The sequence below is a fragment of the Bos indicus genome, chromosome 8 (assembly GCF_029378745.1).
Source record: "Bos indicus isolate NIAB-ARS_2022 breed Sahiwal x Tharparkar chromosome 8, NIAB-ARS_B.indTharparkar_mat_pri_1.0, whole genome shotgun sequence".
NCBI classification, from domain to species: Eukaryota; Metazoa; Chordata; class Mammalia; order Artiodactyla; family Bovidae; genus Bos; species Bos indicus.
Genome location: NC_091767.1, coordinates 54,144,825 through 54,164,382, shown reverse-complemented (window position 1 = coordinate 54,164,382; position 19,558 = coordinate 54,144,825). Strand labels below are relative to the sequence as shown.

The window sequence follows — 19,558 nt, the reverse complement described above, 5'->3', positions numbered from 1 at the left end:
CTTTTCTTGATTAATACCCATTATACCTTCAGATTCTAGTCAAGGCTATGGTTTTTCCAGTAGTCATGTATGGATATGAGAGTTGGACTATAAAGAAAGCTGAGAGCCGAAGAATCGATGCTTTTGAGCTGTGGTGTTGGAAGAGACTCTTGAGAGTCCCTTGGACTGCAAGGAGATCCAACCAGTTCATCCTAAAGGAAATCAGTCCTGAATGTTCATTGGAAGGACTGATGTTGAAGCTGAAACTCTAATACTTTGGCCACCTGATGCAAAGACCTGACTCATTTTAAAAGACCCTGATGCTGGGAAAGATTGAGGGCAGGAGGAGAAGGGGACGACAGAGGATGAGATGGTTGGATGGCATCACCAACTCAATGGACATGGGTTTGGGCGGACTCCAGGAATTGGTGATGGACAGGGAGGCCTGGCATGCTGCAGTTCATGGGGTCACAAGGAGTCGGACATGACTGAGTGACTGAAGTGAACTGATATAAAATAAATACACAGAATTCAAAATAAATGCATCAACCTAAGATCCAGACTATCCTTCAGGTATTGTTAGGCAATCTGAAGAGAAACAAAAGCTAGAATATCAACAGGCACTGAGTCAGTAGATTCATACATTTGTATTCTGAGGATATTTCTACCAACTTAAAGTATGCTTTCATTTGAATAAAATAATGTATACTTCCTTATACTTAGTGCCAATTACTTATATGTTTAAACACTCAAAGTACAAATTCCATACTTTCCCCAAGTGAAGGCCAATGTCATCAATATTCTCATGTGCTAACAAGTAAACAAGGCAAATTTCTATAACTTAACTATAGAACCTCTTTGTCCATAAACTTTTTCTAATATACCCAGTTCTTAGAAAATCAAATTTACATCTCTGGGATTTCAAATACCACAAGCTATAGTTTTTGTCACATCAAATGAACTATTTTATTCTTTATCTTCTTAAAAAGAAATTCAATAAATCTTTGCTCACTGCTAGCTCTTCTATCTCTCTCCCAACATCTCTTTGATCAAGCTTTTTCCATCTACTCTGGAATGATCCAAGGGTAATTAGAACTTCTTACCTTCTTTAGCCCAAAAGGAGCCAATTTATCACAAACTGTCATGGATTCTGATTCTAAATTACCAAAAGCCCAATTACTAACAGAGGGAAGGAATCTTCCTTCCAATTAAAGTGACTGATTTCTTTGCAGATGCAGTAGCATTTTACTTTTTAATTATGTGCATTCTGATCAAAAGTGAAGAAAGTCTTCCTCATTTTATTTTCCTTCCAAAGAACATGACACAACAAACATTAATCATAGAGTGATTCAAGGTTATACCTGCAAGTGCCTTCAGCCAAATTAGACCTCTGTCAATGGAGCTTGTCCATTTTACAGGTCTTATTGGCTTCTTAAGCTCAAAAGGGAGAAGGGAATAATTATTTGCTGTATCACATAGTTTACCTAAGAGTTTGCCAAGCCTCCCAGACCTGCTAAGCTGTGATGAGACAGCATCAGATATTTAGATAAACATAGACTAGCAGGGAACAGAACACAGTATTATTTCTCATGCACACAAAGAACTGCAGTGCTAGGCACAACGCAGTGTCAGAAGGTGAACATGTAATGTGAAAATAAATCTGCTTTTTCTCACTTGGGTGGTATTAACGTGATTATGTGTTGTCAAATTTTGAAAGAGAAAAATAAAACTTCAAAATCAGTTTGGGGGAAGAGGTACAGTTTGGAGAATCTAAAGGAGCATAAGGCCCCCAAGCCTTACACAGATTTCCCAAGGCCTGAAAGACACTTTTCTGTCCACTTGGCTTTTAATCAAGACTGGCCGGTCATGGCTCCCACAGCCTGCTGACCCAGAGGCTGCATCCTTATTTCCTCTTCCCCCTCTTTTCACGTGGTCAGCAGCCTGACGTCAGTTCGTTCACTTGAGACACACAAAGGTCAAGGTTTTCATTCAATGAGTGTATTCCAGCAATCTGTGCTCCAGAACCTTCCTTTGTCCAGACAACAGTGTCCACCCTTTGGACTGGTACGCATGCAGCAGGTACTGACTATTTTTCAAACACTTTCACGGATACATAAAGAAGAGCCTGGGAGCCATCCAAGATTTTAAGTTTTTGTGAAAAATTAAATTTATACTAAGCTTTTGAAAATTAAAAATCCTATGTGAGACTGAACCTCTGCCCTTACTGCAGGCCGTTTGCGAAATTCAGGAAGACCCGCCTTTCCATTCATTAGACAATTGCTGAGCATCCCCTAAAGGCAAAGCAGGATGTCAGGTGATATAGGTGAAGAAACAGGACTTGCTCCTTGCTCTAGTGGGGAAGGCAGGTAAACAGACACACTCAGCACAGTAAAGAACAGAATGGAGGAGCTGTGATAGGATAAAAGGGTCACCCTTGTAAGAACAAAGGAAAAGAGCATGCTTGCAATGGAGGAGACACAAACAAGGTCAGGAGGTTGGCAGGTGTCTTGAAGGAAGGCTGGTCTTGCCAAGTTGGGGCAGGAACTCCAGGCTTACCTGTGGAAGCATGGGCTTATGCATGACATTCCAAGAACAAGAAACACAAGAAAGAACAGGCCAAACACATACATTGCTGCTGCTGCTGCTGCTGCTAAGTCGCTTCAGTCGTGTCCGACTCTGTGCGACCCCATAGACAGCAGCCCACCAGGCTCCCCTGTCCCTGGGATTTTCCAGGCATTACCATATGTAAACTAGCTAATGGGAAGTCTCTGTATGACACAGGAAGCTCAACTCCTCCGTGCTCTGTGACAACCTAGCGGGTGGGGTGAGGTGGGGGTGGAGGGAGGTTGAAGAGAGAGGGGACATATGTATACCTACGGCTGACTCATGCTGATGTATGGCAGAAACCAACACAACACTGTAAAGCAATTATCCTCCAATTAAAAATTTAAAAAAAGAAAAGGGCAGACTAGATGCTACAATGCTGTGACTGCTAGGCTAAGAAGCCCGGGCCTTTTTAAAAACCAAAGAGGAGCATGAAGTGATCATCCAACCAGCTGTGCTGTAGGGGATGGTGTGGGCAGATGAGGCTGCTGAAATGACCCTCTGAAGGCTGGCAGAGCTGGTTGTGGCAAGGGGAATGGAAATAAGTGGAGATTCAAGAGCTTTGGGGTTGGTACAAACCACAGGGACTTGCAACCATCACGTGAATGGGTGAGGAAGGAGGTGAAATAGACTCTGAATGCTATGATATGTAAACACTTGGTTGGAGTCCATGGACTGGGCAGTTCTTGCTATTTAAATATTTACTGTGGTTATTAGTCTCATCCAGCATTGAGCCCTTGTTTTATGCTTTAAATATCCCTGAGCAAAGTTAAGGAGTTATTTCTATCCTCCTTTTCAAAGAAAGGGCTTCCTGGTGGCTTAGCTGGTAAAGAATCCACCTGCAATGCAGGAGACCTAGATTCAATCCCTGGGTTGGGAAGATCCCCTGGAGAAGGGAAAGACTACCCACTCCAGGGCCTGGAGAATTCCATGGACTATACAGTCCGTGGGGTCACAGAGAGTTGGACATGACTGAGCGACTTTCACTTCACTTTAAAGATGAGAGAATCAAGCCTGTAAAGGCTTAGCCCTAAGCAGAGAAACACAACTAACCCAACTGATTTGTGTAGGGCTCAGACGAAAGATCAGCACAAGCCTCGTTACATAATCCAACAAAACATGAAGATAGCTCAATACTGTCCTGTTGGCATGTTTTCAGCTGAACTGGGGCAAGCTTCGTAGAACTTTATACTGTGAGCTGTGTTATAAGGTCGTTTGTTGATATTGTCCATTCCAAGAGCCAATGGAAAGTTACCAGTGTGCTGAATCATCACAAACATGGATGCAGAGAATGTAGGTCTTGCAACTTTAGTTTAACAAAATACAGTTCACAGATGCTATTTTTAGACTCAAGTTTGCCCAACAGAAAGTTTGTAAAAGAATAATCTGTCTAAAAAGCAGGTAAAGAAATTCACTGACAAAGACTTAGATGTTTTAGGACTTTAATGTCCTTCATATATTCAGCATAAAAAACTGACAATGGGTGAATAACAGGGGAAAAGAGTCTTCAGCAAAGATCTTCCCAAACTCACAGCATCACTGGCCAAACACCATAAAGAAACAGTCATGTGAACAAAGGAAAGAAGAGTTTAACAGAGATTTTTAGTTTAACGGCATAACTGAAAAACAAGGAAACAACCAACCAACCTTTCTTCTACCCACTGAGAGGAATGAAAAAGTGAACCAGGGAGCTTCCAACCCTTGTGAAGTATCTTTAAAAAGGAAGGGGTAGGGGAGAAACACAGCCGTTGAAAACGTAACACTTCAATGGTTACGGATACTATCAAATTCTCAAAGTCTGAACATACACCCACATGAACTGTATTATTAGAAAACATAAGTGCATGGAGATATAAACTATTTAGTGTTAAAAACAGACCTTGTTATATAAACATACAGTATGTCACTTTCATCTCTTTATGAGAATAAGGAAAGATTTCCAGTTTGCCTTTTAGTCTGAACTAAAAGGCAAACTGGAAAGATTTCCAGTTCAACTCACCGCATGGACGGTGGTGACCTGAATTAACAGCTGCAGAACCCCAGGAGACCCCCCCACTGCTGTCATCTTGCAAAGGATCAAAATTCAGCACCCAGAGGACCCCACCCCACTCTCCATGCTGTTTGTTTCTAAAAATAATAACCTGCCAATTTGCATAATTAAGGCCATAGGCAGCTTTGAATATGAGATCTAAGCAGAAAGAGTAGCAGTAAAGACAGTATTAGTTAAGAGTTTCTAGAAAAAAGAGAGGGAAGATTTTTTTAAAGGCTTCCAGTTAAAGTCAGAATTAAGTCCCAACAGTTTGGCAGAGCTGCGGATGTGTCGCTGTTTTTCTCTAAAAAAGAAGAATCTACCATATCACTCGAGAAAATGCCATATTTGTTAATATTTTTGTAACCATTCTCAAGTGACTTTCAGCTTCGTTCATTGTTCAAGGGCAGAGTATATACTGGTCAGGATGCGCTCATAGCTGGTGCATCTCCAAAAAATTCTTCATGAAGGCTGCCAGCTTCTGGACGTCTTCGACAGTGACAGCATTGTACAGAGAGACCCGGATGCCTCCCACGGACCTGGAAGGACCACAGATGCGGCCATTAAGAACAGGAGCATCCGGTTTAACATCAAGACCACCCTCCTTCCAGTCACCCACTCCTTTAAGAGTCATGGCACCTGAGATCATCATGTCCAACTTCTCACCTGAAAATACCCATAGGAGGCCAAAAGCTTCAGACATCTCAGTCCTTAGGAATTCTTACCAACACAGTGAGCGTCATGCTTACATGTGACCTAGGTTAACTCAACTCTTCGATGAGCCTGCTGTATAGGGGGCAGGGATCTGGCAGGTACTCTTGTGCGTGAGGACATACATTTTTCATGGAGCCTGAAGGATTAATTAACTCCTCTTCCTAATGTCCAGCGGGAGCAATAGCGGCTTTTTCTTACATTGGACAGGGTTGTGTCAGTTGCACCATGGATCGGATGGCAACCTCTGAGCTGTCACAGCAGACAGCCTCAAAGGTAATTTTGACCAAAGCTCCTAGAAGATGGGGCTCCATCACGCTCTCAGCTGAGAAATCATGCTAAGGGTTCTAAAAGCAATAAGAAGATTATCCCATAATAACTGGTCTTTTTCAACTAGTTACAGTAACCGCTACTTCAAGCTGGGCAGGCTCCTGGATGTGTTTTACTCTGCATCTGAAGAGGCTTCCCTGGTGCTTCAGATAGTAAACAACTCGCCTGCCAATGCAGGAGACATGGGTTTGATCCCTGGGTCGGGAAGATCCCCTGGAGAAGGGAATGACTACCCACTCCAGTATTCTTGCCTGGAGAGTTCCATGGACAGAGGAACCTGGTGGTCTACAGTCCGTGGGGTCACAAAGAGTCCAATATGACTTAGCAACTAACACTTTCACTGCATCTGAAAACCAAACCAATTCTCTGACAAGCTTCTGGATGTGACATGTACTCACCTATGCCCTTTCAAGGAGATCATATTGAGTTCAAGAGCTTTGTCAAGAAATCTTTTTTCTAAAGCATCGTCTCCTTTGGTGTTGCCAATGCGGAATGGAATATTCATCTTGCTTCTATTCTGGGGCTCCACTGGACATCTGAAAAACACATTTATTGTTGTAGATAATTTTCTGCAATGTACAACTTTAACAAGTCAACAGAAAATTTTTTAAAAACCATTTTCTAGATGCAAACAAGAGGTTACAAATCTGCCCCAGGACATTTATAATTTACTTAAGGAGACAACTTTTGCATTTGGAAAAGGGAGTTAGCATTCTCTTATACAACTGGTACTACTTAATTTCTAAGAGCCTCAGTTTCCTCATCCAAATATTGGGAATATTAATAAAATCACCATTTCAGACAAGTTTTGACAGTTCAATGACACAATGTATATGAAGCTTCCAACACATGGCAGCCACAGAGCAACATGAATGAAATGACCCTTTCTCTACAAGGCTGCAGAGAAGGAAAAGTTGTTCTGAATAGTGGCTGTAAGACTTAAAAACAATGAGCAGCAACTTTCAAAGCACTTACAACACTGTACTGTCCCAAACCATGTGACCTTGAAACTTACTGACTCTCCCTATTGTACTTCTCTGTTATGAGAACTAAACAAAGTATTTGCAGAGAATTTCTGTGGTACATTTGCAAATGGCCACAAATTCTCCATAGCCTTCCCAGCAAGAGGTGGGGCCTAGTGTTCACAGCTTTTGAATCTGGGCTGGCCTTGTGGATTTGCTTTGACCAAGAAACAATCTGAAGGGTTAGGGTGGGTAGGGAGGTTCAGGATGGAGGGGACACGTGAATACCTATGGCTGATTCATACTGATGTGTGGTAAAAACTATCACAATATTGTAAAGTAATTATCCTCCAATTAAAATAAATAATTTTTTTTAAAGAGACAGACTGCAACAGAAATGATGCCATGCAACTTCCAAGCCAAGGCACATGCAGCTTCTATACCTGTCTTGCTCAAACATTGCTGCTATGTAAGCAAGCCCAAGCTAGCCTGCAGGAAACAACAGCCCCAGCCAACAGCCAGCACTAGCTGCCAGACAGGGGAGCATGGCCATTTTGGACTCCGGGTGAACCACCAGATGAATTTGGTTGAATAAGTGATCTCAGAAGAGACCAGCAGAAGAAACCACCCAGCTGAGTTCAGCTCAACCTGCTGATGGAAAAGAATCCTGAGTAATGAAAATGGCTGTGGTTTTAAGCCAGTCTTGAAGTTTTCTGTGTATGATGCAAAAGCAGACAACTGATACAATTTAGAAGAGTGCCTGGATCACATTCAATGCTATATAAGTATCTGTTAAAATCAAATAAATTTGTCTTTTTATTCCCAGCACCTTGCACGAGGCTCACACAGACTCTCAAAAATAAATGAGTCAAATTTCATAGGTTAGTGTATGACTTCAGTTTCTGGTTTGGAAAGCAAGCAAGCCAAAATTATTTTTCATTGACAACCAAATGAGACAAACAGAAGGAGAGCTGACATGCTACTCTGAAATACAAGGAAAAATATGTCGTAACTCTCTTTCCCCATCTTCTCAAGCACATCCTGTTTTATCCTTCCATTTCTACAGGGTAGGATTCATTAAAATTAAACAGCAGAAAAAGCAGTGTGAGGAAGCCCCCCATTAACAGCTATGCTCACCCCTGAGGGCGCACACACAGTTCTTGTTACAGTTAACAGGAGTCAAGTCCACATTAACAGACAAAAGAGACCCAAGAAGGGAAATCAGGTCTCTGGCAATAGGCTTTGAGCTTGAATTCTGGCCCCCACCTTTTCACAGGTAGTAGGTTTCCTGGTTGACATTTAAATTAAAATTTTAGTGTCTACCTCCTTTGATATTCTGCTGCCTCAGGCTCCTCATGCAAGAGTCCAATTATAGAGCCGGAGCAGCAAAAAGGACATGTGGTTTAAGGGTAAAAAATATTAAAAGGGAGAAGAATTAAGAACCTGGGTTTACAAATCTGTAAATACAAATCTGTATTTACAGTCCTCCCCTACAAATTTACCCAACCTATTGTGAAAGTAGATGGTACCATAACAGCAACAATGTCATAAAACCTAGAAACTGAAGATTAAATTAGCATGCAGCAGATACCTGCACAGTGCCCGACAGTGTCTCTGATGTGGGGCTGAGGGAAAGAAGAAATAGATTAAGGGGAATTAGTTGCTTCCAACCTAGCAAGACGGCTACGTAGGGAATTAAAATTCCACGGGACAAGCCCTGTGGAAGCACAGAGCTGAGCAAGTAATTCTCCCCAGAGAAGGTTGAAAGGTTTCAGAGGAAGGTATGAGGGAGGGGTTAGGACAGGGTGAGGCGAAGGAATGGCGTGTGTGTCCGTCAAGCCCTGGAGACCTCAGCAAGTTCTTGTAGCAAATAGGGTGCCGGGTGCCTGGCAAGCCCCACCCAAACTATTGGTGGACCCTAATTTCCTTCATCAGACCCCTCCTGAAGGACACCTGGGTTGACTCCAGATTTTCCCCATTATGTAAGCATCCCACATTGGACTTGGGGGCACCTGATTTTGTGCACACTTCCATGCCAGGCAGAGTACTGGCAGAGGGCAGGTGCCTAAGGTAAGTCTTTGGTCAAAGTACAAGAGTTGTGAACTTTGATGGGTGTTGCAACCTCATTGGAGAAGGCGATGGCACCCCACTCCAGTACTCTTGCCTGGAAAATCCCATGGATGGAGGAGCCTGGTGGGCTGCGGTCCATGGGGTCGCTAAGAGTCGGACACGACTGAGCGACTTCACTTTCACTTTTCACTTTCATGCATTGGAGAAGGAAATGGCAACCCACTCCAGTATTCTTGCCTAGAGAATCCCAGGGATGGGAGAGCCTGGTGGGCTGCCATCTATGGGGTCGCACAGAGTCGGACACGACTGAAGCGACTTATAGCAGCAGCAGCAGCAGCAGCAGCAGCAACCTCACTCCAAAATTGAACACATTTACACTGGACATAACCAAAGTGTGGTCCCTTGCCAACACCAGCTGTTATCAATCTTCAGAATTTCTGTTGATCAGAAGGAAAACACCTCATGGTTTTAATCTGCATTTCCTGAAGAAATTAACCCCTTTCATCTATTAGCCAGCTGTTTCTTCCCTGTCGTTTGCTCATACAGTTAGAGACCACCTCCTGCCTGGTTTTTTTTTTTTTTTTTTTGGTTTATCCTTTTTAATTTGTGGATTCTTCCCTATAGCAAAAGTAACCCTTATAAGTTCTATGCTACGAAGTTTTTCTCATATCTATAATTTTGTTTTGTTTATGATGTCTTGAACTGTAGCAAAGTTTCAAATTTTTCATGTAATTAAATGTCTTTTACTTTATGGCTTTTGAGTTTTATGGCTTATTTTGGAAGGTCTCTGTACACTCTATACTTAAACAGAAATTCTTTGCTGGATTTTATATGTATGTCTTGCATTTCAATGCATTTACATCTTTTTGATTGAATAGAATTTATGTATGGCATGCTGAAAATATATAACTCTAATTTTTGTTTAAATGAATTATCAATGCTTCAATCAATTGTAAACATGGTTTTTTGTCTAATTTAAAATGCAGGGACTTCTCAGGTGGTCTAGTAGTTAGGACTTCCCGCTTCCAATGCAGGAGGTGTGGAGTCAATCCCTGTTCAGGGAACTAAGATCCCACATGTGGCCAAAAAATCAACAACAACAAAAACCAAAATGCAATTCTCAAGTAAACAAAAGTTTCTGAACTTTTCCAGTTATCTGTCTTTCCTTCTGCCAGTGGCTTTGTATTTTAATAGATCATATGCTAACATTACATTTTACCAATGTCCACATATGTTAAATATTTTTCAGCTATCCTCTTGCACTAACTTTCCTAGTTAAACACTGAACTAATATTTACTAATGTTTGTGATTATTGTGAATGGGATCTTTCCTCATTTTTTATTGTTATCACTGGAATTTGGGAAAGTAATTGACTTTTATACATTTCGATGGAACCAATCACAATTCTGAACATAATCATTTCTAATCTTTTCCACTGATTCCTGCAGTTTTAATAGAAAGTCACATCATCTGTGATTTCTGTTGTTTCCTTAGTGTAGTAGTTAAAGGCTCTGAAACCAGCCCCACCGACTCTCCCCATGTTCATACCCTGTCTGATCCCACCTGCCCTTTGCACCTGACCATAACCTGTCTCTGCTGCTGTAAAACACTGCTCACAAGGAAGTGACAACAATAAAATGTATTAATATCTGTAAAACACCAAGAGCTCTGCCTGCTTTATTTTGGGCTTGTTTCTGGACTCGTCAGGTGCTTCCCTCTTTCCTAAGGCCTGGTTCCCATAGGAAGTTGATGAGAAAAGGTGACCTCTGATCTGAAATGGATTCTACCACTTGGACTAATATCTAAGTTAATATCTAAGTTAAGTTAGATATTAACTTAGCATGTTAAAGTTAATATCTAAAACATTTTAATTTGATATATGATGCAGGGCACCCAAAGCCAGTGCTCTCTCACAACCTGGAGGGATGGGGTGGGGAGGGAGGTGGGTAGGGGAGTGGTTTCAAGATGGAGGGGACACATGTATGCCTATGGCCAATTCACATTGATGTATGGCAAAAACCGTCACAATACTATAAAGTAATTATCCTTCAATTAAAATAAACAAATTCTAAAAACTTAGTATCTAATACATATTAAACACTATGTGTCAGGAACATCCCAGGTGCTTTCCATAATAACCACAAATAATATTAAGAGCCAACTTTCATGGATGCTCCCTACCTACCAAGTAGGGTTTCTCATGCTTTACACAAATGACCCAGAGCAAGAGCCCTTAAACCCCTCCATTATATACTCTTGATTCATACGCATTTTCATTTAACCCTCATGATGGTCATAATATTCTATGGACTTATGTCCATTGTGCAGATGAGGAAATTGAGTCTAGAGTGGTCAGGACACCTGCCCAAGGCCACACGCTGGTAAGTGGCAATGCGGGGCTTCTACGGCCAAGATGCTACACTGCCCACGTGGGCTCAACTCACAGCCAGCCAGCAACTGTGGTGGTCAGGCTATAGAATGAACAGGGACTTCAGTAGTGGCCCTCTCAAGTCTCTGAGTCCCCGGCCAGGAACACTGGCAGAGCTGGTCCAACCCCCAGCAAACTGCCCAAAACTGTGTTCCATGAAGGGGCTGCTCTACCAGGCAGGGGGGCACCAAAGGCGGGACAAAAATGAGGAGCGAAAGTGATGGTGAACGGTAAATTCCAACTCTAGGTTCCTTGGTATTCCTCTTAGAAACTGCTCACCTCCCCTTCAGGGCCATATTTCCATAGCAAAGCATTTCCTGAAAATCCAGATGCACACAGAGACAGCTCGTGAGTGTCCAACTGCTGAACAGGGGTGAGGGGAGCAGAGTGTGCTCCTGACTATGGTAACAAGGTTCCACAGTAATTCCATGAGCCAGGATGACATTTTCTGGGCAGGCGGCCCAGGAGTGAATGGGAGTTCCCAGAAAGTGGTTTATTCAGAAAAGGATGTAAGTTCGGGCTCAAAAGCCTGTTCATAAGTGAATGAGGAGTTTTGCATGGGAAAGTGATCAGATTGCCCAGGAGACAACCCACCTGCCATGTCGGCTTTGGCAGGCTGCTTTCTGGAAGATGCTGGGGGGTGCTTGTAGTTAAAGGATCTCGAGTGGAGGGAAGAATTTCTGGGACTTCTGGTGTTCCTTCTATACTTTATTTTCTTTCTAATGCCCTGGATTTCTTCCAGGGGCATCACCATTCTTTCTGTCCTCTCATTTTGTGCCTATACATTTCCCAAGAAATACATGAAGTCAAATGCTAACAGAAACATTGGTCTCCCCTTCACAATAGCTGCCACGTGCTCTCACTCACATTCATATTCTGTGCACTCTAAGGAAGCCAGGAAGAATAAGGAGACTTATTCTTCTTGGTAACACCAGAGCCTAAAACCAGGCTAGCCCAGAGGAGTGCTCAGGCACCATTTACTGGAGGGGTGGATGGATGGATGGACGGATGGGCAGATGGATGGTAGATGGATGGGTAGATGGAGGGTGGGTGGATGGGTAAGCAGACAAATGGGTAAATGAACTGATGAATTAAACATGTCTTCAGACCTTTCCACACTATCTTTTCAATCCCAGCACAAGCCATCCCTCTAGGCGGCCCACTCTCTGCTCTCCAAACATACTGCTTTCTTCCCTCAGTGCTTTACAGGGGCCATTCTTTGCCTTCCTAAAAATTTATAGAAGAATTTCTGCCTTCTTCTCTGCCTAATTCTACTCCCGCCCAAGGCTGAAGCTCATCTAAAGGCTCTCCCTTCTCCTCCAGCCAAAGCAGAATCCTCCTGTCCTCAGCTCCCGACTCATCATTTAGCCCTTGGCTATGAACTCCTTGGACCATCTATGGCCAATCACGCGTGTTAAAATGGCTCTAGTAAGTGCTAGTGGAGTACTCTGGCTTCCCTTCTCATATATCAGGATCTAAAATGGAAGATTCCCAAGGGCCAAGCCACAGAACCACAGAGAAGGCAGGAATGCATAGTGGGGAATCCCTTCCCCCAGATGGCGTATGGAAGAGGACCCTAAAGCTTAAGTCATTCAGCCAAGCTGGACTCCCTGAGGGCTTGTGGCTGCAGGCCAAGAACTCATAGGAGCAGGCAATCAGTTAAGGGCAGAGACGACACCACCAGTTATGGCTGCCCCATCAGTACACCCCAACCCTTCACCCATGGTTGGTTATGAGATGTGTTAGCAAGTCCTGGGTAAAACATACAACTCGAAGTCAGGTTTGAGGCTTTTTTTTTTTTTTTTTTTTTTTTGATATGTGGCCCACTGAGTTCTCAAAAAAGAGTGAAAATTCCTTTGTTATTGTCAGCTAGATGTTTTTGTTATAACAGACTGAACTCCGAAGAGTAAATACCACTAAGAAGGGGGTCCTGGCTTGGTCAATGAGAGTATCTATGCATATGTGTGTAGAAATGGGTGTGCATACACAGCATAAAGTCAGATCCTCCCGCAGGAGTCCCCACTGTGAAGGAAGGGAAAGCAAATGAAAGCATCGCCTGTTAAGCTCTTTGTGCACCAGGCACCATATGTGGCATTTTGGTGAGAGGCCTGTTGTAGGGGGTTGAATGGTGGCCTCTGCAAAGGTTTACCCATGTGCTCACCTCCACATTCACCTGTGAATGTGACCTAGTAAGAAAAAGGGTCGGGACTTTCCTGGTGGTCCAGTGGCTGGGACTCCGTGCTCCCCATGCAGGGGGCCAGGGTTCAATCCCTGATCGGGGAACTAGATCCCACATGCTGCAACTAAGACCTAGGGCAGCCAAATAATTAAAGTAATTACTGCAAAAGAAAAGAAAAAGGATCTATGCTGGTGCAATTAAGCTAAGGATCTCTAGATGAGATAAATCATCCTGGATTATCTGAGTAGGTCCTATATCCAATGACCACCTTGTGAGAGACAGAAGAGAAGACACACAAAGAAGGAGAAGGCCACGTGAAGCAGAGGCAGAGACTGGGGTGAGGCAGGAATGCCCAAAGCCCCCAGAAGCTGGAAGGGGCCAGGAATGGACTCTTCTCGGGAGTTTCTGCAGGGAGCAAAGCCTTGCTGACAGCTTGACTTTGAACTCCTGGACTCCTGATAACTGAAAATAAATTTCTCTTGTTTTAAGGCACCAAGTTAATGGTACTTTTGCTCTAGCATCCCTAAGAGATCAATACAAGGCTCATGGGTTTTCTGGTGCTGGTCCAGGGGTCAACACATGTTCATGAATCAGTTAGTCACAAAGACATTTAACTAGGAGTCAACTATACCAGAGCCAATTCCATTCACTGACTACAGGCCTCAAAATTCTCCAAGCCAGGCTTCAGCAATATGTGAACCGTGAATTTCCTGATGTCCAAGCTGGTTTTAGAAAAGGCAGAGGAACCAGAGATCAAATTGCCAACATCCACTGGATCATGGAAAAAGCAAGAGAGTCCAGAAAAACAACTATTTCTGCTTTATTGACTATGCCAAAGCCTTTGACTGTGTGGATCACAATAAACTGTGGAAAATTCTGAAAGAGATGGGAATACCAGACCACTTGACCTGCCTCTTGAGAAACCTATATGCAGGTCAGGAAGCAACAGTTAGAACTGGACATGGGACAACAGACTGGTTCCAAATAGGAAAAGGAGTACATCAAGGCTGTATATTGTCACCCTGCTTATTTAACTTATATGCAGAGTACATCATGAGAAATGCTGGGCTGGAAGAAACACAAGCTGGAATCAAGATTGCCGGGAGAAATATCAATAACCTCAGATATGCAGATGACACCACCCTTATGGCAGAAAGTGAAGAGGAACTAAAAAGCCTCTTGATGAAAGTGAAAGTGGGGAGTGAAAAAGTTGGCTTAAAGCTCAACATTCAGAAAATGAAGATCATGGCATCCGGTCCCATGACTTCATGGGAAATAGATGGGGAAACAGTGGAAACAGTGTCAGACTTTATTTTTCTGGGCTCCAACATCACTGCAGATGGTGACTGCAGCCATGAAATTAAAAGACGCTTGCTCCTTGGAAGGAAAGTTATGACCAACCTAGATAGCATATTCAAAAGCAGAGACATTACTTTGCCAACAAAGGTTCGTCTAGTCAAGGCTATGGTTTTTCCAGTGGTCATGTATGGATGTGAGAGTTGGACTGTGAAGAAGACTGAGCGCCGAAAAATTGATGCTTTTGAACTGTGGTGTTGGAGAAGACTCTTAAGAGTCCCTTGGACTGCAAGGAGATCCAACCAGTCCATTCTGAAGGAGATCAGCCCTGGGATTTCTTTGGAAGGAATGATGCTAAAGCTGAAACTCCAGTACTTTGGCCACCTCATGTGAAGAGTTGACTCATTGGAAAAGACTCTGATGCTGGGAGGGATTGAGGGCAAGAGGAGAAGGGGACGACAGAGGATGAGATGGCTGGACTGACTCGATGGACCTGAGTCTCAGTGAACTCCGGGAGTTGGTGATGGACAGGGAGGCCTGGCGTGCTGCGATTCATGGGGTCACAAAGAGTCGGACACGACTGAGCAATTGATCTGATCTGAAAGGGAAAGAGTAAACTTTTCTAAAAGGGTAAATATCCCAGCGAGGTCAGGAGTGGGTGCTTATACCAAGGGTCTCCAGTGGAGTCCTGAGACAAAGCTGAGACCTTCTAGCATGTTCATGTTTTGTCCCCAGGGACAGAGAGGAGGTGGTGGGGAGACAGGGGTGTGCAGTGTGAGTAATTTCACCACCAGTGGGAGACAGGTCCCAAAGCCTGGTATTCCTGGGGTGGAGATGCAGGAGGGAAAATTCACGTGCATCACGCTCCTGGGGACTTCAGTGTCTCACAGAAAGATGGCTGCATCCATGTTCCAAAACCAACACAGCATAGACACATTTTTCAAGTCACAAGAGGCAAAATGTGAGATAAAAACCATCCACTTACACATAGAATCCTTGTGAATTATCAATAATATCATAAATCATTTGCGATTTGATGGAGCTAAGCTTCTCCATGGCTGCTGCCCCGCCGTTGTTCTTAATCCACTCCAGGACCAAGCCCATGACATAGATGCTAAAATAGAGTAAAAAAAATACACATATCCATTTAGATCAGCTTTGCACAAATAACAAGACATCTGAGCAAACTAAAGCTGTACTAAAATAGACTTAAAGACACCATTAGACAAATTAGTTTTAAAAGAGAAAAAATTTCTTTAAAAAGAAAAAAAAAAAACTGCTGAGGGGACTTCCCTGGTGGTCCAGTGGTTAAGCCTCCAAGCTTCCAGCCCAGGGGGCACCGGTTGGCTCCCTGGCTGGGGAACTAAGATCCCATATGGCACATGGCACAACCAAAAAATGGAAAATAAAATGGTGCTGAGGGCTCCGTGTGCACCTCCCTGAAAGCCCACAGGAACAGAGGTCTTCTGTGGAAAAGACACAGCTCGAGCTGGGCATATGGAGAAGGCCAGCTATGCCCTCTCTACGAGGGGGAACAAAGGTTCCCCAGAGGAATTTGTGTAGACTTAGTTGCTGGGTGTCTAGGTCCAGTGAAGGTCTGGGGGGGGATCCCCCCAACTTAGCTGCTGCCTCGTTTATTAACACTGTAACAGGGTGGGGAGGGGAAGACATATAAGAAGCTGGTCCCAGGGAAGCCCAAGATACTGACTGGCTCCTTCATTGCCTCCAGGTGGCTGGAGAACTCTGGTATTTCTACCCCCAGAAGGTAGCAGAAGCCCATGTGGGGCTGCCCAGGGCCACTGGGCAGAGAATGGCCTGTACCCAGAACCATGCGATGGCTCCTCTGGAAGCTTCCCCAGCGGGCTCCCCAGATGGCCCTGGAAGGAAGGAGAAATGGTGTCCGGGGCCAGAGGGGAGGGAGCTCAAAGCAGAAATCATCCGCTGGGTGTTTACAGCCTCAGATGAAGCTCTCTGGGTAAAGACTGAGAAATCAGAGGGGCAGAGGAGACAGAAGAAAGCAAGGGGAGGCAAGCACCATTCAGCAGGCTAGGCGCCCTTTTACTGATCAAAAAAAGTCTGAGGCCAGAGCTGCCATTATCTTATTTTACAGATGAGGAAACAGGCTCAGAGAGCTTGACTCTGCATGACTTTTACATCCAACAAGTAGCTGATAAAGCAAGATTCCAACCCCAGCTGGTCTGATCCCAAAGGCCCAGCTCTTTGCACAATAACAAAAGGGCTCTAGACCCTCAGCCACTATCTCACCTGCCAGTGGGGCGGTCAGGCTGGCACCACAGCTCCGACACGGGTGCCAAGAGCAGCGGCTGCAGGGGCATAACAGCTCACACGTGTGTTCCAGATAAGGTGTTCTCCCACTTTACCGTAAGATGCTCTAGAATTTCCATCTAACCCCAAACTGCTCGATCCCCCAGGAACGACATAAACCCACCCTGCCACATGATCCCAGCAGAGTCACGTGTGAATCCTGCCTGTTCAACAGTACATTTTGGTGACTGGGCTTCCCTTCTCACAGCAGCTGTTTTCCCAGGGTTCCCAAGCTGCTATTTCAGTCATCAAATCATGGCTGCAGCAAAGGCTCAGACCAGGTTCATGGTCCCAGCCAGACCTCAGCACCCACACACTTCCCTCTTGGTGTGTGACTCAGCCCCATATCCAGACTCACTGCCCATGCTCCTGGCTAATCCTAATCAGATCTGAGCAGCACAGTCAGCAGAGAACCCTCCCGTTTTACAAGCTGCCCAGAACTGGCGCCCTTAGCTTCCGTCTACAAAGCCTCAGTGTAAGGCAGATGGCTTGGAAGGAAGCGAGTTCTCCTGGAGACCAGATGCCCCAGAAGTGGAAGGATGTCTGGCCTCATGACTCAGCCGGAACTTCTAATGCATAGCTAACACACGCTTCCACTCCCATACCATCCGAAATCTTCAAAACACAGGGGTCCTAAGATGCTTATGCAGCCTTGCAACTTGGTCTCCATTCTCCCCACTAACCAGGGTATCACTTTTAACTGTTATATTGTCTTCACTTCTAAAATGCCACCAGCTTGGGGCTTCCCTGGTGGCTCAGATGGTAAAGAATCCAACTGCAACGCAGGAAACCCAGGTTTGATCTCTGGGTTGGGAAGATCCCCTGGAGAAGGGAATGGCAACCCACTCCAATATTCTTGCCTGGAAAAAATCCATGGACAGAGGAGCCTGGAGAGCTATAGTCAGTCCATGGGGTTGCAGAGTTGGACACCACCGAGTGACTAACATTTTTACTTTCTTTTCACACAGTGTTAAGTGTACTGTCTAAGCCTGTGCGTTAAATGACTATATAAATCACAGCAGATCCATTCTCTGGAATATCACACCACAATTCAAAGAGGAAAAAAGGCAAGCATTTGTCCTGACACAGCCGTGTTCACAGTACATTGCTGGGTGGAAAAAGAATTCACAAAGCAGCCTGTATGGTAACATTTCATTTGCATAATTAAATATATGGCTCTATTTGCATCTGCCCTGCACAGCAAGCAGTTAGCAATAGTTTCACCTCAGAAGTCTTTGCCAAGATCTTGTGTTAACTTTTCTAAGCAATACAAAATGCTTTTTGGGCACTAGGGATTAGAAAAGCACCCCAGAAAGCCCTGGAAACTCTCCCTGGCTGTTCTGAAGGACTAAGCCTCCTGGGCAGGCCCACATTCCCATTCTGATAAGAAGGATGGCCTGGGTTAGTGGGGAATATTTTGTTTCTCATTAGCTACTTCATACGATAGATAAAACGAATTTATACTTACAGGTCCCGTTAGTCATGGGAAGTAAATCTGCCTTATAGGGTTAGAAGGGAAGTTTAGGAATCTGTTTGTTTGTCCATAAACTGGGCTTAGTGTTAAACAGAATGTCCACATGGTCCTTTATTCCACCCCAATTCACTGCTCAGGGTTACAGGCAATTATGTGAAGGCCAGTCGTCCAGTTCAGTTCAAACAAACTGCCCAGGGCCTCTGGTCACTTGGCTCTAATTTTATTAGAAAAAAAAAGAGCTTCTTTTTTAACTTGGGACATTTTCAAGGACTTCCACGTGATACAAAGTTCTGAACTGTTCTGGGTGCCTTATCAGCTCACAGCCAGGCCTGGGGAGGGTGTCATGCACAAATCCTCCTCTCTCCATTCAATGCTTATTCTCACTGGGAGAACTACAATTTTCTAATCTTAAAAATACACCAAATGAAATATTAGTTTTTCAAGTCATAGACTGTAAGTAACTGCTCAGTCACACAGATGTTTACTGTTTTTCCTTTTCTCTTCTTTTAGAGTAAAAGAATCCAAGACTCCAAGGGGTGTCCTGGGTCAGAATTTAACCCAATCTCTTTTGACCTCCACATTTATATGATTCTCTCTTTTTTGAATTGGCGTGTAACTGCTTTACAGTGTTGTGTTAGTTTCTGTTGTACAACAAAGTGAATCAGCTATATGCAATTCTGATCAAATCTTATTGTCAGTCCTGCCCTGAGATGGTCTCAGTTTTCACTTTCCTGATCTGTCTGGAAAAGAAACCTTGGTCTTTTTCTCCCCTTGTTTCTGTGTGTCTGGCTCAGCTCCCTCCTTAGGCAGAAAGGCTCCAGGCAGGGAGTGTCTGCCTCCCCCACCCTGTGCCCCTGCCCCCAGGTAACCAGGTTGACCCTGCACGCCTGACTGGTCAAGGCCCGGGGCGGAGGCCTGCACAGGCGCTGGCAGGGGAATGACCCTCTGTGAGTCATTCAAGAAGGACTTTCTCTCAGTGCCTCCCCCAGGTCTGACTCCAGACATTTTTATTTCCCATTAGACAGACTCACCTGCTAACTCACTATTTCTGCTGACTTTTAATATTAACAGGCTGCATTTTAACATATGCATTACATTAAAAAAAATTGATTTCAAGGTCACTCACTCACATAGAGAAGGTGCCAGAGGGTAAGACAGCTCATCCTGCTC

The 19,558-nt window shown here is 44.1% G+C and overlaps 1 protein-coding gene across 1 annotated transcript in view; it reads right to left on the bottom strand.

The window, feature by feature from the left end:
- Positions 1-4,008: 4,008 nt before the first annotated feature.
- The window catches only part of PSAT1 (phosphoserine aminotransferase 1), a 28,320-nt gene continuing 12,770 nt past the window's right edge, over positions 4,009-19,558 (bottom strand). Inside the window, exons 7-9 of the mRNA XM_019966103.2 lie at positions 15,575-15,703; positions 6,052-6,189; positions 4,009-5,151 (exon numbers count right to left, since the gene is read on the bottom strand). Of these exons, the coding sequence (XP_019821662.2) occupies positions 5,046-5,151; positions 6,052-6,189; positions 15,575-15,703 (373 nt within the window). The 3' untranslated portion in view covers positions 4,009-5,045. The remainder of the gene's footprint in view (positions 5,152-6,051; positions 6,190-15,574; positions 15,704-19,558) is intronic.